Source organism: Hemicordylus capensis, chromosome 12 (assembly GCF_027244095.1).
Source record: "Hemicordylus capensis ecotype Gifberg chromosome 12, rHemCap1.1.pri, whole genome shotgun sequence".
Classification (NCBI taxonomy): Eukaryota; Metazoa; Chordata; class Lepidosauria; order Squamata; family Cordylidae; genus Hemicordylus; species Hemicordylus capensis.
Window position 1 is genome coordinate 16,607,085 of NC_069668.1, and position 15,885 is coordinate 16,622,969.

Below are 15,885 nucleotides of genomic sequence, written 5' to 3' on the forward strand. Positions count from 1 at the left end.
TGATTTTTTTGATTTTTTTTAAAAAATCATTGATTTTTATCCACCCTGCTAGTGAATTAAATCGTGATTTAAATCGTGATTTAAATCAGTTTGATTTAAATCAAATCCACCCTGCTTTGAAGTCAGTGGCAGGTGCCCTGTTGATTTCAGGAGGCTCTGAGATGCGGCTTCCGTGTTCTCGGCCTGCGGGAGCTGGTGGCTGACAAGTATTTGAGAAACAAGCCTTCATGGGGATGGGTCGTCTTCGGGCCCGGAGGAGAAATCTGGAGCTGAAATGTCCCGTCACGTTTAGCAGTGCAGAGGACCCCCCCCCCCCGCCCCATATGAAAAGGTTGTGCTTTTCAGGGGTGCCCAAAGTGCCCCCAGATGGTTGGCCAAACTCTTCCACGATAGGGGAGGAGCGCCGTTATTGGATGCTCACCTGTGAGGCTTTTCAATCCCTGCGGGCAGAAACTCAGCCCTGCAAGCAGCAGACGAGAGTGGAACCTTTCCCCCTGGGGTGTGTGCGCGTGCTTTCAAATGATCTTTCATATGGGAGAGCGTTCAGAAGGGGCACCCCCTACCTGCGGTCTTGAACTGCTGCTGCTTGCCCAAGCCTGACTGACGAAAGCGTGTGTGGGCATGTGAGCTGCTGAAATGTGTGTTTTTTGGCTAGTGTTTTATGTGGGCGTTTTTGCAGGGCTGCCCAAGCCTATAGTACACCCCCCCGAGAGAAGTGGCAGCTCGCCGGGGCGGGACTGAAGCGGCCACTTAGTGGGCTTCCTGGCTTGGGGGGCAGAGCCAAGACTTCTCATGCCCAAAGCTGGCCCAGCCCTTCTCCGCTCCTCTCCCTCTTGATGGCCCCCTTCCTCCCCAAACTGTTCTCATGAAGCCCTCCTGGCAGTCGCAGTGTGGGGCGGTGAAGCTGTCCATCTCGGCCGTGCAGGGTGGCTTCATCTGCCTTCTTCTTCTTCATTGCAGAATTCGGTTTTTTCAAGCAAGAAAATCTACACCTTCCTGCTTGTGAGTAGAAACTGTTTAAACTGGGTATCTCAAGACTAAGTTGTTGGTGCAGGGAGTGATGTCTTGTTCTTCTTGGATACACAGCAGTTTAGCACTCGCTGGAAAACTTAAAGAGTTTTGGATATTTGAATTGTCCATTATGGTAGAAGCTCCTGTGGCCCCCCCCCCAACTCCAATAAGTGGGGTTCCCCATACTTCCTCATGGGCATGTGAGTGCTGACGACCCACTCTGAAACCTATCCTGCAGTGCACTCGTGTCAACACCAATAGGTTCCCTTCCATTCACCTGTTTCATTCACAGCTCTATGAGCCCCATGGGAGAAGCACTTGCATAGAGGGGCTCAGACACCACGCTTTGGCGAATCTGTAATGCAGCAGCAAGTTTTGTGCTCCATATACCTGCAGCAGTGCCATGACCAGAGGGCCAGTTAGACATCCTTTGACTCTGTCAGGGCTCAAGGGCAGGTTAAACACCATTCTGTGTGGGGCCTTTCCCCCCCCTTAAAGGATTCTCAGTTGAAGAACAAATGGGGCTGAGGCATCTCTACAAGAACAATCTGAATTTAGACATTGGTCAGGTCTTCGCTGGGAAGGTGCCTGAAAGGAGCAGAAACGCCAACACGCCCCCCTCCCCCCAATCCTTTAGAGCAGGGATTCTCAAACTTGGGTCCTCAGGTGTTATTGGACTTCAACTCCCCTAATCCCCAGCCTCAGTGGCCTTTGCTTGAGGATTATGGGAGTTGAAGTCCAATAACACCTGAGGACCCAAGTTTGAGAATCACTGCTTAGAGTCTCTCTGAGCCTCTTAAATGACTGGGGCTTGAGGGCAAGACTGAAGTTAGGAGAGGAGAGCTGGTCTTGTGGTAGCAAGCATTACTTGTCCCCTTAGCTAAGCAGGGTGTGCCCTGGTTGCATATGAATGGGAGAATTGATGTGTCAGCACTGGAAGAGATTCCCCCTCAGGGGATGGAGCAGCCGCTCTGGGAAGAGCAACTAGGCTCAAAGTTCCCTCCCTGGCAGCATCTCAAGATAGGGCTGGGAGAGATTCCTGCCCACAACCTTGGAGAAGCTGCTGCCAGTCTGTGAAGACAATACTGAGCTAGATGGACCAAGGGTCTGACTCAGTAAATGGCAGTTTCCTATGTTTCCTATGAAGTTGCTCTCAGTGGCTCCAGCCGGGGAGAAGGTGATGAGGTGGACTTCAGAAGTGTCAAGTTCTTAACTGCTTCTTTTCTTCAAAACCATGGAGCAGTAATGTGGGAAAACGCGAGGAGCTAACGCGTCGCCTTAAACTTAGCCATCTTAAGTTTCCAAACATGGTTCTTACCTTCAGCAAAAGGTCTTTTGATGGGGAAGACACTGACTTGAGCCTGTCTGTGTGTGTTTGTTTTTTTAAACCAATAATTGGCTGGAATAGCCTGCATGAATGAAGAGAGCAACAGCCAGAAGCAGCAGCAGCAACAACAGCCGCCCCCACAGCAGCATGTTACCAGCTGGCCTGGAAAACAGGCAGAGACCCTGAGATTATGGGAAGAAGCTGTCAAAGCGAGGAAGAAAGGTAAAAGCCTATAGCCTTGGTGGTATTGCCCTCAGCGTCGAGCAGACCGGCATACTGGGCAGGGAGCATGGAACATACCAGGGGGGTGGCAGGCCCTGCCAGATTTTCTGGTGGCAGCAGCCAGTACCGCTTAAGCTCCTCTTTGAGGATAAGAGGGGTCAAGTATTGTTATGGGCTTGCAAACTGGGGATGTGATTGGCTGCTTAAATTGAGAGAGAGAGAGAGAGCTCTTGCTCTACTGCCAGGAATTAACGGTGTACAGAAAACTGTGATTAAATGCTTTTTGGGATAATCTTTGTGAAGCCTCAAGCTCTAGCAGTATACTCTTGGTGAAGCAGGTTGTGGTGTAAATCGCCCCTCATCACAGAACTTCAGTTTCCAGGATATCCCTGGGGAGGAGTATCTAGCGGAGACTTCTCAGCAACTTTGTGGGAAGCTGTGATCACTAAACTGGCATGAAACCAATAGATGTGCGAAGGCCAGAGATGCCCCGAATCTCAGATTTGCTCGCAAATTCTCTCCTTTGGCTTGCCAGGTGTGGGATATTTTTTAAAAGGTCTTGGCTAACATTTAGACTAGCTTTGCTGCTGCTGCTACCACGGATATTTTCATACCACTCTTCAACCAAAGTTCTCAAACCGGCCTACATAGAAAATATAAATATATAAATAAGATGGACCTTGTCCCCCAAAGGGCTCACAGTCTAAAAAGAAGCATAAGGCAGATACCAGCAACAGCCACTGTGAGTTCCAAACTGCTGCTGCATTAACGCTTGAGCAGGGGAAGGGATGGTTTTCGCCACTCTCCCTGCCCCTCTGAAGCCCACTGTGCGTCACCCCTTCCCCTGCTCAAAATGCCAGCACAATGGTAGACTGGAACTCACACTGCTGCCTGTGTGCAGTGTCAGCCCAGATGTTGGTCATGGGTAGATAAAATTCATTAGCAACCATCAATGGATACCAAGGCAATACTGAGCCGGCGTGGCAATTTTTCCAAGTTGTAAACCGTGCTCTTCAGGTGAGCATCCCTAGAAACTATGGGAGTACTGTACTATGTTTGAGTTTCCCAATAAAAACTAGGTCTGTGCAATAGGATCTCTCAACTCTGGCAGACATGTGTCCATCTGCCTGGCGCTTCGTGGAAGCAGGTGTTGGTGGTCGGGGGAACTTTTCACCCGAATCTCAGGCTGTGAATGCGCCACACAGGATCACTGGGAGGGTGTGAATGGGGCTCTGGGAAGGTGTTTGGGAACTGTAGCAGCTAGTTCTCAGTGTCCCATTTGCAACCTCAGATTCCAGTGAAAAGCCTCACCCCGGTTTTCGGAATCGTGAGTTCTGCCTGGCGCTGACTGTGTTGGGTGCGCCCATCTCTCTGCCGCGCTGGGGAGATGATGCCTTTCTGCTGGAGTTGGGGATTCTGATGTAGAGGCCCATTAAAAATTGCTTTCAGTATAAAGTTGTCCCTCGCTAACCACTAGGGTTCCATTCTGGCAAAACCTCACCCTTGGCAAATTTGCGGTTGGCGAGGCATTAAAGTCTATGGGAAACGGGGTTAGGGGGAACCATGACTGCAAAAAGAAAACACCAAAACAAATGCTAAAAAATCCTGTAGTATCGCCAGGCATCACAAAGAATGAGCAGATTGAACCTCTGGAAAATATTTGAACCCCCCCAAATCACTCAAAGGCATTTTAAATTGGCAAGGGTCAACAAGGAGAATGAGCAGATTGAACCTCTGAACACCCCAAAATTGCTGAAACCCACCCACGAGTCACTAAAAAACCTCCCCAGTTGCAGCTACTTGGGTCGCATTGGCAAGACGGGTCACAATTTCCTATTCACATATACTCAAAACCGTGGTTGGCAAGGGGTGACTGATTTTAAACCATATTAAGCATATTTGGTGACTTTTTTTTTTAACTCCCCTCAAATATGTCAGTTGAGCCATTCAGCTGCTTGAAAAACCTCTTGGAATATAGCATGGGAAATATGGGTTTTGATTTTTTACTAAGCAAGTCAAATAACATCAGATCCCCCACTTATTTAGGGTGTTAGGAAAATGTGCATAGAGAGAGAGACGTTTCCAATTCAAACCTTTCCAGAAAGCCCACATCTCGGCCTGGCTTTTAGCCGTTGGTCCTCCTTGGTGTCTTGACCTTGTTCCCATTTTTATCCCACTTGCCTTTTCTCCCCTTGTGTCCTGAGCTTGTAGCAAGCTGGCTTGAAATGTTACTGCTACAAAGCCCAAAGTGGCGAGGTAGCCAAAGTGAGCCCACTCCTGTAACTGGTCAGTTGCCTTTGGGAGCGCTCTCTCTGCTGTTGCTAAATGTAAAACACATGCCTGAGCAAAGGAGGTGTTGGCGAACTCGGTTGGAAGAGAATAGCTGCACCTTCTCCTCAAGGGCAGTATCTTGCCTCTCTTTGGTCCTTGGGCTTTTCAAGTGGCCACTTCCATTCTTCTGGATCAAATACATACAGTGGTCCCTCGACTTACGAAGCACTCGACATCCGAATGTTTCGACATACGAACGACAAAAAATACCGGAAGTCGTTGCCGGTTTAGATGCGGCTTCCTTGACCTACGAATTTTTAGATGCGGTTTCCTCGACTTACGAGTGTTCTGGACCTCCGTGGATGTGCTTTTCGACTTACGAAAATTCCGACCTACGAACGTGCGTTCGGATCGGATTATCTTCGTAAGTCGAGGGACCACTGTATTTTAAATATTACCAACCCGAAGTACACGTCCTACTTTCCACCATGCACCTTCATGCAAAGCAGCCACCAACTTAATTTATTAATTCAATTTCTGTACTGCTTCTCATTCAAATAATCTCAAAGCGGTTTACAATATAATTAAAGTAATTCATAATTAAAATACAAAAGTGCAGATAGGATCAATATAAAAATCTATTAAAAAACTTAACCCATTAAAAATACTACATCAAACACAAAGCAGCGGCAGTAAAAAGAATACCACAAATGTTCAGTTTCCTTTGCAAAGGCATCCTCCTGAAAATCCGTGTTGACTGTTGCTTAAAACAAGGATAACCATGTCTGCTTGGTTTTTGCCCTGGTCATGGAAGCTACAGAGCCAGCGGCTGACTTGGGTTCAGAGGGGGCCATTTTAACTTTTCCGCTAGTGTTGATGGATCGGCTACTTCAGTGTTGTAGAAGAGAAGCCTGTGTTCGGTTGGTCGAACATGTATCGCCCTCAGAGGTGGGAGTATGTGTACATTGCGCACTCAGGAAATGCCGGTTCTGCAGTTAGAATATGTCAGCTTCTGGTTTCCACTCTCGAATGGGGAATCTCTGGGAGCATTACTTATCAGCCTGCCAGACCTGACCTTCCTCCAAGGGCAGCACACTTGCGGGGGTGTTCTGCTTGACCCTTGGCCAGACTTCCTAGCAGAGCGTGGGTTTGAGCTTGGGTCCATCAGGTCCATACCGACCCTTCCAACCACGGCACGATAGCAACATGCTCCAATGCATGGGCTACTCTCTGTATTTCTTTTTTTTTTTTTTTTTTTCGCAAATTCAATTTTTAATTTTTAACAGTAATATCCATAACAATCATAATAGACATAAATGAACTTTCCGTGCACCTCTCTTCATGAAACATCAACTATACAGTTTACCCTTGCTATAGTATTAGTACAAAACACAAATTTAAACCTTAAAATAAAAAATAAAAAACCATTAATCTACCCAACCTGCATTTTTTTAAAATTTCAAATCCTGCTGTAAGATCCATATTAGGAAAATAGTTCTTTAAGTACAACAAGAACGGTTTCCAATCTTCTTTGAAACCTTCTAAGCTTTGATCTCTTATCAGTGTTGTAAGTTTTGCCATCTCCGCGTATTCCAAAATTTTTATCAACCAATTTTAAAGGCAGTTCATTACTCTTCCATTTCTGTGCGTACATTATTCTAGCCGCCGTAGAAGCATACATGAAGAATGTTGAGTTATTTGTAGAAATTACTCCTTGTTATTCCCAGCAGGAAGGATTCTGGCTTCTTAGGAAACGTCATTTTGAATATTTTCTTTAATTCATTATACAGTATATCATGTCCCAATAGGCCTTAGCCCTCCCACAGGTCCACCACATATGAAAAAAGTACCTTCAGAATGCCCACACTTCCAACATTTGTTTGAAACATTTTTATACATTAATGCCAGTTTTTTTTGGTGTCAAATACCATCTGTACATCATTTTATAATAGTTTTCCTTCAAAGCATAACAAGCAGTAAATTTTAAATCATTTTTCCATAACTTTTCCCAGGCTGCCATTTCTATATTGTGTCCCACATCTTGAGCCCACTTTATCATCGTTGTTTTGACCACTTCCTCTCTACTCTCTGTATTTCAGAATCTCCCTCCCTCTTCTCAAAACAAGGGAGGCTTAGCTAAACCCGATTCCTTGGCACTGGCTTGCCAGCCACATTAGACTCCACAAACCTTGGTTGCCTTCTCTTCTCCCATGGCCACTTGCAGCTTCACCTTTCTCTGGTGGTGTTCAGCGTTCTCTTTCCCTCCCCATCTGAGTGTGGAATGAGTTTTGTTCTGGGCGGCAGCATCAAGGCAGTGCGTGCGCGCGCATGTGCATTTAGAGCAGGGTTTCTCAACGTGTGGGTCCCCAGATGTTGTTGGACTTCAGCTCCCATAATCCCCAGCCCCAGTGGCCGTGGGTTGGGAATTATGGGAGTTGAAGTCCAATTACATCTGGGGACCCTCACATTGAGAAATCCTGATTTCGAGTGAGGCCTTCCTGATTCAACCCGAGCAGGATCTATAATTAACTGAGCGGACATAAAAAAAAAACACTTGTGAGCATGTGCACGCCTTAGAGGGAACACTGGGTCTTAATCCACCCTCTGCCACCCCCCGTTTTTATGAAACGGTGCATGCGCACGGAGGCTTCCAGGGAGCCTTCCGAGGCTGTAGAGGTGGAGCCAGGCCAGGACCTGTGCAATGCTGAACCATCCCCAAAGGCTGCCAGGGCTGACCCCATGAAAGCGCTCCTGCCGAGAACTCTGGGCAAAAAGTGGCAGCATTGCTCAAGGCAGCCGTGTCAGAAAAGCGTGGAAGCACCACTTGGGACAGAGGATCGGCTCCGCAGAGCAAGTTAGCTGATGCTTCCGTTTCCTCTTCCCCGGCGGTAGCAAGTCTGAATGGTGGGTCACCAAATGGCTGTATAAACCACTCTGCACGTGCCGTCTCCTAAGAGACAGGGTGGTCTGGACTGTGGCAGCTGCTGGGTGCCGCCAGGACACGGCGTCCCCGGCCAGTGGGCGGGCCTCTGCCTTGCGCACTGAAGGCCCCCCCAGCTCCAGTCGCTGACATATCCACTGAAAAGGGTCTGGTCCCAGCGGGTGGGGAAGGCCTCTCCCTCAGCCCCCCGGAGACGGGGCTACGGACCAGCAGAGAGAAGGCCGCTTCATATATCTCGTGGGCTCTCCGGTTTGACATGAGCCTGTCTTGGCGGGGAGCCCTGGGACTGGTGGTGAAGGTTCCAGAGTAGACCTGCGGGTCCTGTGCTCGGGCGCCAAGGCCGCCGGTGTGGTTTGACGAGAGAGAGGAGGGGGAACTTGAGGACACGCGTCATGGAATGGCTTAACTGCAACACCTTTCCTCCACCTCCCAATTTTGATTTGCAGAAAGTCAGCAGACTCTGAGGCCAACTTCTGTCAAGCAAGGTAGGGTCGAATACCTTTCTTTTTAGCTTCTATGGTGTGGCTGGACTCCCAGCTGTCGTGACCTCCCCACCCCCCACCCCCCTTTTTGGAAGACCTGCGCCTCACCCGCGCCTGTTTCCAGCCTGTGAAAATGACATCCTGGCTGTCCTCTCGCCCCTGCCGCACTGTGTCGTTTGAATCCCCTTGCCAGGCGTGCAGGCGGGAGCGCCACTTTTTTGAAATGGACATCGCCGGCCTGCCCTTGTCCAGTGGAGTGATGGGCTGGCCTAGCAGTGGAGCTGCTGCCTGCTAAGGAATGCTGGCCACGAGGTGGTGGTGGGGGGAGGTCTGGCGTGCTGGCGAGAATGTGGAGGGGCTTTGTGCCTTCGCCCCCTTGGGTAGAGCCTGCCTGCTTGCTCTGCCCCCCCAGGCAGCTGCCCCCAGGGTAGTCTTGGTGGAGACCTTGCCCGCCTTGACCCTTCCTCCAGTCGGAAGGGAGCACTGCCTGGCCGTGTGGACCCAGTCGGGAGCACGGAGTGGTCCAGGTGTGGCGAACTGTAACTATAAACGGATTCCACCGATTTGTGGCTGAAAGTGACCTTGAGAGTGAAACGGGGTTTGCGTTATTGGTCCCTAATAATGACTTTTTAAAACCTTCACAGAATGTCAGTACACCTTTGAGAAGGCTATAGAGTACGTACCGTTCGGTATGTACACTCTCCTCTACTTATAATGTTCCTCATGAGAGGATTTTTTTTTTGCTAATACTGTGCTATTTTTATGACCAACTCCCTCTTCTATATTTAAAAAAGAAAAGAAAAGAAAAAAGAGCACACACCAGTCCCTGCCCCCTAACGTCCCAGGAAATGTTTTGGAATCAGATGAGTTGCATGACTTGAAGTTACTATAGGGTGCAGAATTATAGAATGTCTTACTGTGTTTGGGTAGATACTGTTTAAGGGTACTGCTGCTGTAGTGAGAAAGGAGGTGTCAAAGCACAGAACGTGTAGCTTGCCAAAAGGAAAAGGAAAAGGAGGAAAAAGGAAGAAGACCAACCCGCACGCACAGAGAGAGAGGTTTTGCCAACTCATGGAGGGAGATGCCGGCCAGGCAAGTTAGCCTGTCCGCCCGCAAGCCCTGCGTAGCCATTGGCTGGGCTGCCGTGATGTCATCGAAGCCGCCTGCCAGGTGTTGGTGGAATGTGCCACAGTGGGGTAGGAATACGGAGCGTCGAGGAGGGGTGGCTGGATTTGCAAGCGTTCCAAGGGGGAGCCCTCCGCTTTTCACCTGCAGTGGTTCACAACCTTCCCCCCCATGCGTGCCTCTGTGTTGTAAAAAGTTGGTCTTTTTATCTCTCTCTCTCTCGTTGTTTTTTAGAAGCCGCCAACTTGTGCCAAACATCCACGGCTGCCCCTACGCCGGTGACTCTCTCGACTCCCTTCAACATCACCTCCTCGGTGGCGTCGTCGGGGACGATCACCAACCCAGTCACCGTGGCTGCGGCCATGAACATGAGGAGCCCGGTCAATGTCTCGAGCGCGGTGAACATCTCCAGCCCCATGAGCCTGGGCCACCCGGTCACGATCACCAGTCCGTTGTCGATGACGTCTCCGTTAACGCTCACCACACCAGTCAATCTCCCGACTTCAGTCACGGCCCCAGTGAACATCGCGCATCCGGTCACGATCACCTCGCCCATGAACCTCCCGACGCCCATGACCTTGGCCGGCCCCTTGAACATCGCCATGAGGCCCGTGGAGAGTATGCCGTTCCTTCCTCAGGCATTGCCGACTTCTCCCCCTTGGTAAAGAGAAACACGCGCGCCCACAAATCAAAGCCCCACAGCAGCAGTATTAGAAAGCGGAATGCAAAGCAAGACCTTTCCAGCAACTATCTTTTTTTGTTTTTAGTTGATGTTGGTAATGCAACCAGACTAGTCCAGCTGGGGCGAAAAACCGTGCGCCAGTTTCGAGACTCCCGAGAGCATCTTTGTTATAATCCACTTTGTTTGCTTTAAGCGGGCAACATTTTTGGAAGAGGAGCAGACCCAACCCAAATGATTTTTAAAAAAATAAATAAATCAGCATTACTGATAACCTAGAAATCACAAACGAAGAAACACTTTCTAATTTAAACACTATTAGCAGGCTCTAGATAAGGCCTCCCGTAACAGTCACAGGGCGGAGATGGCTCACCCTAGCTTGTGAGTCCTGAATCCCTCTGACTTTCAGAAAGTAGTGTTGTAGTCTTTTTTTTTAAAAAAAAAGTTAAATGCAGTACATCGTCCTATTTTTTTAAAAAAATGCATTTTGAATGATGATGCATTTTACCTTTGGGGATATGATTTCAGGCCAAATTCCCTATGGGAAAAGTGATACCAGCTCTGATATGCAAAGCATATGGTTAACTTAACATTCTAACTTTGACATATAATAGGGATTGTGACCTGATATTTGGAGATGTAAATACTGCGCAGCATATTACCCTAAGGGAATATAATGGCATCGTCAACATATTAAAAACAAACTGTTCACCTTTTGGCGAGGAACAGCCATGGCTAATGGAAGAGGAACTGAAATCCATGAGAAACATGGTGTCTGGTCAGAATCTACTTGGGACTCTCTCTGAAGAGCAAGCAGTGGACCTTGAAGCCTACGGGAAAACGGCTTGGAAGTTGGAAGACCGTGGAGGTGCTTGGGGGGTCTCACGTGTGTGGACCCCAATTCTCTCAATCAGAACCTGCTGATGTCATGATGGGGGCAGGCGGGTGTTCACTAGAAGTTTTTTGTCTTATATTATAAATTGTATACAGTTTTTATTCTAACCACTAACTAGTTAGGATGCCCCTTCAGGACAAGCCAAGAGAGTGCATCTTATGTTTCTTTAAAAAAATAAAAAAATCTTACTTTCCCTTCTTAATCAAGTCTTGTGCAGATCTCTTCAACTTTGTAAATATTTGCAAACAAAACTCTCTCTCCCCCCCCTTCATTTTTACTTTTAGTTTGTATTATGTTAACACATAGTTATCAATTTGTGGGGGTTTCCCAGTAGCTGTCTGACCTATCAAGTGAAGGAGAAATCCCCCCCATTAATGGTCACACTTTTTAAAAAAGAAAATAAATAAATAAAGCCCTTTACATTTTTCAAGGTTTTTTTCCCCCCTGTACATAAAGTAGGATGGAAAATTTAGGGAAGCAAGTTCTTAGGCTATCATGTCGCAATCACTTTTTACCCGGTAACGAAGGTGGAGTTTAGAAATCACGAAGGGGGAGGTGTGATGGCATCGGATCAGGAAAAGGGCTACGGCAGCGTAGTGATCAACAGTATTGTGATTCTAACGGGATGCTGGCGAGCCTGAAAGGGCCGAGGTCCATTTTTTTGTGTTTATACCCATCATGTCAGTGTAAAAGCAGCATATGCTCAACTTCTAAAGGCAGGCGTCTGAGGTCAGGAGGCGTGTGTCCAGATCATTATGTGAAAAACGTTCTTAGGGGCTTGGACTACATAGTTTAAAAGGAAAAAAAAGAAAAAGTGGGGGGAATAATAGAACTTAGTGTAAAATAATTTTATAAATGATCTTTTTGTACCTTAGGACATCAAATTGTACAACTTTTGTATATATAAAAGCTTAGGAACTTCCTGTGTAGCAGAAAAGAGAACACATTCCTACACTTTTAATGTATATGTTTGTTATAATGTCATGTAAACATATGCCCCATGTTTGTGCCTTTTAATTAGTTTGTCTCTTCAATAAACAGAAATGTAGAGACCTCGTCGTGATGTGTGGTATGTTCCCCTGTCGGATTCTCCGTGGCCTGCCCTTCAGCTGATGGATGCTCCAAGCAGGTTGTAATGAAGGCCTGGCCCTTGGGGGTGCATGGCCGTTTGCCTGGTGGGTCCTCTTGCTGGGACGTTTCAAAGTTGCCTTGTTCCACAGGCCAGATGGCACCATCTCTCTGTTGGATTGAACCTGGGCATTTTAAAGAGTGCCCGTGAAGAAGCTCCGGCCACTAATGCCCCTTTTAAGATGCATTTCTGTTTGCACTGGACACCCAACCCTTTCAAGAATGGCCAAGCAGCCCTAAGAGGTCCTGAAGCGGTTGCCATCAACAGCCCCTGCCTAATCGCCTGCTGTTCGTCGCACAGAGATTCTGCAGCCAGTCACTGCTGCGCATGAAGCCTGTGGAGAGCTGTTGACTGAGCACGCTGGTGTTCCTGGCACGCAGTTCAGGGATTTGTGCTAGCCTCCAAGACTAACCGTGCAGCTCTATCCGACTCGCTTTGCCTGGCTGCCTCAGGAGCACACGGGTGGTTTTGGAGAACGGATTCTCACATTACGAAAGCTTACCATCCTAGCAGCAAGGCTTGGCCATGGGGCCACCCCAGTGGCCATTTGACAAGCCTGAGAGAGCCGTCTGTAAGAGCAGGGATGTCTGAGCATCCCTGTGTTCATGTGCATGAGGTGTCTGCCTAGGTGAGGGCTGCAGCACATGCTGCTTACAGGCAGAAGGTCCTACGTTTGGTTCCTTTAAAGCAGACGCTCTTTCCAGGGAGGAGCATCCCAAGCAAGGGGGATGCCACAGGCACCCAAGAGGCTGTCGGAGAGAACTTTTGGATTCCCCCTGCTTTAAAAAAAAAAAAAAAAGCACTCTCGCCCTTCTGAAATGAAAATGGGCTGGAAGCTAGACCAGCTCGGAGGCAGCACTGAGAACGACCCATGTATGGGGAGAAATGACACATGGAAGTGGTGCAAACATGCCATGAAAGCAGATCAGCAGCGATCCATGATTCATCAGCGGCACTGTTTGAAATAAAGAGCCCTGTCTGGGATTTGTTGGAGTCATAGCCTGGCGATGAGTCACGGTTCAGTCTTCAAGTCTTCAGTTTCCACCACTAAACTTGTGGCGTTGAGAACTGGAGCTGGTGGAATCCCTCCTCGGACAGCGGTGCTGCTGCTTGGGCTGGGTTTGCTGGTCCCAGTGCGTCTTTCCATACGGATGTGTTCCGAAAAGGCCAGCGGGTTGCCGCCTTAAGTGTGCACAGAATTATTATTATTATTATTACATTCCAGCACTCTAACCACTATAGCACGCTGGCCTGAGGAAAACACCCAAGGGTTGGCAGCATTAGGCCTCAAAGCAAGCAGCTTATACGTTTATTATTATTTTATTATTATTTTTTACATTTATCTCCCGCTCTTCCTCCAAGCAGCCCAGAGCGGGGATTTGAACTCGGGTCTCCCCGGTCCTAGTCCAGCACGGTCCTAGTCCAGTACACCGTGCTGGCCTGAGGAAAACACCCAAGGGTTGGGGGCCTCGGGGCCTCAAAGCAAGCAGCTTATACATTTATTATTATTTTATTTTTATTTTTTACATTTCTATCCCGCTCTCCCTCCAAGGAGCCCAGAGCGGTGTACTACATCCTTGAGTTTCTCTTTCACAACAACCCTGTGAAGTAGGCTAGGCTGAGGGAGAAGTGACTGGCCCAGAGTCACCTAGCAAGTTTCATGGCTGAATGGGGATTTGAACTCGGGTCTCTAGTCCAGCACTCTAACCACTACACCAGACTGTCTCCTTTGGTGATAGTCATACAGTCATAACTTGTATGTAGGGAAAGACAGTGGTCAGATCCCTGAACCCAGGGCACACTCAAAGGCCGGCAGGAAGGACCCCCACCCCACCCCCACTAGCCAATGGGGTTTGTTTTGCTCTCCATGCCAGGAGGGTCTCATTCCTTGCGGCTGCAAAGGGAAACCAGGCTAAACGGAACAGGCTTCTTCTGATGGGAAGTGCAATGCCTCCAGTGCAAGGCGCCTCCCTAGGCTGGAGTCCTCCAGCACAAGCCCTCGCTTTCTATTTGCGGAAGGGGCCCTCGCCAAATGGGCTAATGGGATGCTAAAAATACCAGAGCAAGCGGCGCAGGAGGAGGAGGAGGAGGACTCTGGCTGTCGAGAACGGGAGTGCGATTTATTTTAATTTTTGGGGGTGGGGGGGTGGGGGGCAGGCGCGTGCCTCCCAGGACAAGGCCGCCCCCTCCCTCTCCGCCTGCGTCTCCCCGGAGAGGATGCGCAAAGCGAGCCCTTCCCTGGAGCGCAGCAGAGCGCACGGGGCCCCCGCCCGGAGAGCCCCCTCGTGTGGCCGCCGGAGGCAGGCTTGGCTTCTGGCTGGCAGGCAGGCGGAGGGCCGTCCGGGTCAGGCGGAGGAGGGGCTCCCTCCTGCAACCGTGGGGGACGGCGGGGGGGGGGGGGGCCGCGGGCTCAGCCACCCACCCAGCTGGGCGGGGTGCGCCGGCCGCGCCAGCAGTCAGTGGAGGCGCCGGGCAGCCCCAGCCCGGGGAGTGGCGGGCGGGCGGGCTGCATGCCCCCTCCCCGGTGGTGGTGGGGGTGGCCCGGCTGGATGCCCTCCCTGGTACCCCCCGGGGCCTAGCCCGGCAACGCCCCTCTCCTGTTTCCTTGCCTGGCGCGCGCGCGCGCGCTCGGAGACTCCGGCTCCCCTTCTCCCCGAGCGGCTGGCGGGGGGAGGGATGGGAGGAGCCTTCCCGGGGGCGGGGCTGGGGCTGGGGGGAGGACTCCTGCTGCTGCTGCCCTATAGGCTGGAGGGGGGGGGGCGGAGGAGGAGGGAGGGAGGGAGAGAGAAGGAGGAGCACGGGGGGGGGGACCCTCGGCGGCGGCGGCGGCGGCGGCGGCGGCTGGCCCGGCTCTCCTCCCCTCTCCTCCCTCGGCTGGTGGAAGAAGCAAAAGCAGCCGCCGCAGCAGCTTCAGGTAGATGCCCCCCCCACCCCAGGTAGCCAGGAGGAGGAGGCGGAGGAGGCGGGGGGGGCGCTGGGGCGGGGGGGGGGCGCTGATGGCGGAGGACCCCCCCTCCTCCTTCCTCCCTCTCTCTCCTCTCCCTCCTTCCTCTCTCCCCACGCGCCCTTCCCTCGGCGGAAAACCGGCTGGGGGTCTCTCTGTGTGTTGTGTGTGTGTGAGAAAAGGGAGCCCCCCCACCCTTCTCCTGACCCCCCCCCGGCCTCGGAGTGGATTCTCTTCCACGCTCCCCCATCTCCTCCCCACCCCCCGACTGGCCCTGCCTGGGGAGGGGGCCGTTCCTAGAAAGCCTGTCTCTGTCTCTCTACCTGTCTCTATATCTCTCTGTCTCTCTCTAATCTGTAGGTAGGTATGTAAATTTATTTTTTGGGGGTGGGGTGGCAGTGCTTGGTACCACACCCACCCACCCATACACACACACACACACACACACACAGAGACACTCCTCAGCTCTTGTGCCAGAGGGGTGTGTGTGTGTGTGTGTGGTTTTTTTTGGGGGGGGGGCTCCTCCCCAGAAGGCTCCTGTCCATTTTGAGGAGGGGGGGGGCGTGCCTGCTGCCAGAGAAGGAGCTCTGCTGGGGGAAGAGCCAGGCTTGGGCAGGCAGCGGCGGCAGCAGCAGCAGCAAGGGGCTTTCTCTCTCTCTCCAGCAGGTAAGAAGGGGGCCTGGCCGCCATCCGGCGCCCCCCCCTCCCAGCAGCACCCCCTCCCCAAGGAGCCGCTTCCGTTTGGGGGCACCCCCAGTCCCCTGGGGGGCAGGGCAGGGGGGCTGCTTGGGATAGCTAGGGCCAGCATGGTTGCTCTCTCTCCCACCCCACCCCAATTATTTCACAGGGGGCCATCCCC

The 15,885-nt window shown here is 50.8% G+C and overlaps 2 protein-coding genes across 9 annotated transcripts in view; both read left to right on the top strand.

The window, feature by feature from the left end:
- The window catches only part of VEZF1 (vascular endothelial zinc finger 1), a 30,460-nt gene extending 18,455 nt beyond the window's left edge, over positions 1–12,005 (top strand). For 2 of the 3 annotated variants that reach the window (XM_053275625.1, XM_053275626.1), the window contains exons 5-9: positions 961–1,002; positions 2,420–2,560; positions 8,219–8,257; positions 8,899–8,943; positions 9,614–12,005. In XM_053275625.1, the coding sequence (XP_053131600.1) occupies positions 961–1,002; positions 2,420–2,560; positions 8,219–8,257; positions 8,899–8,943; positions 9,614–10,044 (698 nt within the window). In that variant the 3' untranslated portion in view covers positions 10,045–12,005. The remainder of the gene's footprint in view (positions 1–960; positions 1,003–2,419; positions 2,561–8,218; positions 8,258–8,898; positions 8,944–9,613) is intronic. The other variant, XM_053275628.1, reaches the window with a different exon arrangement.
- A 2,052-nt stretch (positions 12,006–14,057) lies between these two features.
- The window catches only part of CUEDC1 (CUE domain containing 1), a 51,741-nt gene continuing 49,913 nt past the window's right edge, over positions 14,058–15,885 (top strand). For 2 of the 6 annotated variants that reach the window (XM_053275225.1, XM_053275222.1), the window contains exon 1: positions 14,058–14,195. The gene's annotated coding sequence lies outside the window, so the exon portion shown is untranslated. Of the gene's footprint in view, positions 14,196–14,870; positions 14,997–15,606; positions 15,693–15,885 lie in introns of those variants that run through there. The other 4 variants (XM_053275224.1, XM_053275221.1, XM_053275226.1 and 1 more) reach the window with 2 other exon arrangements.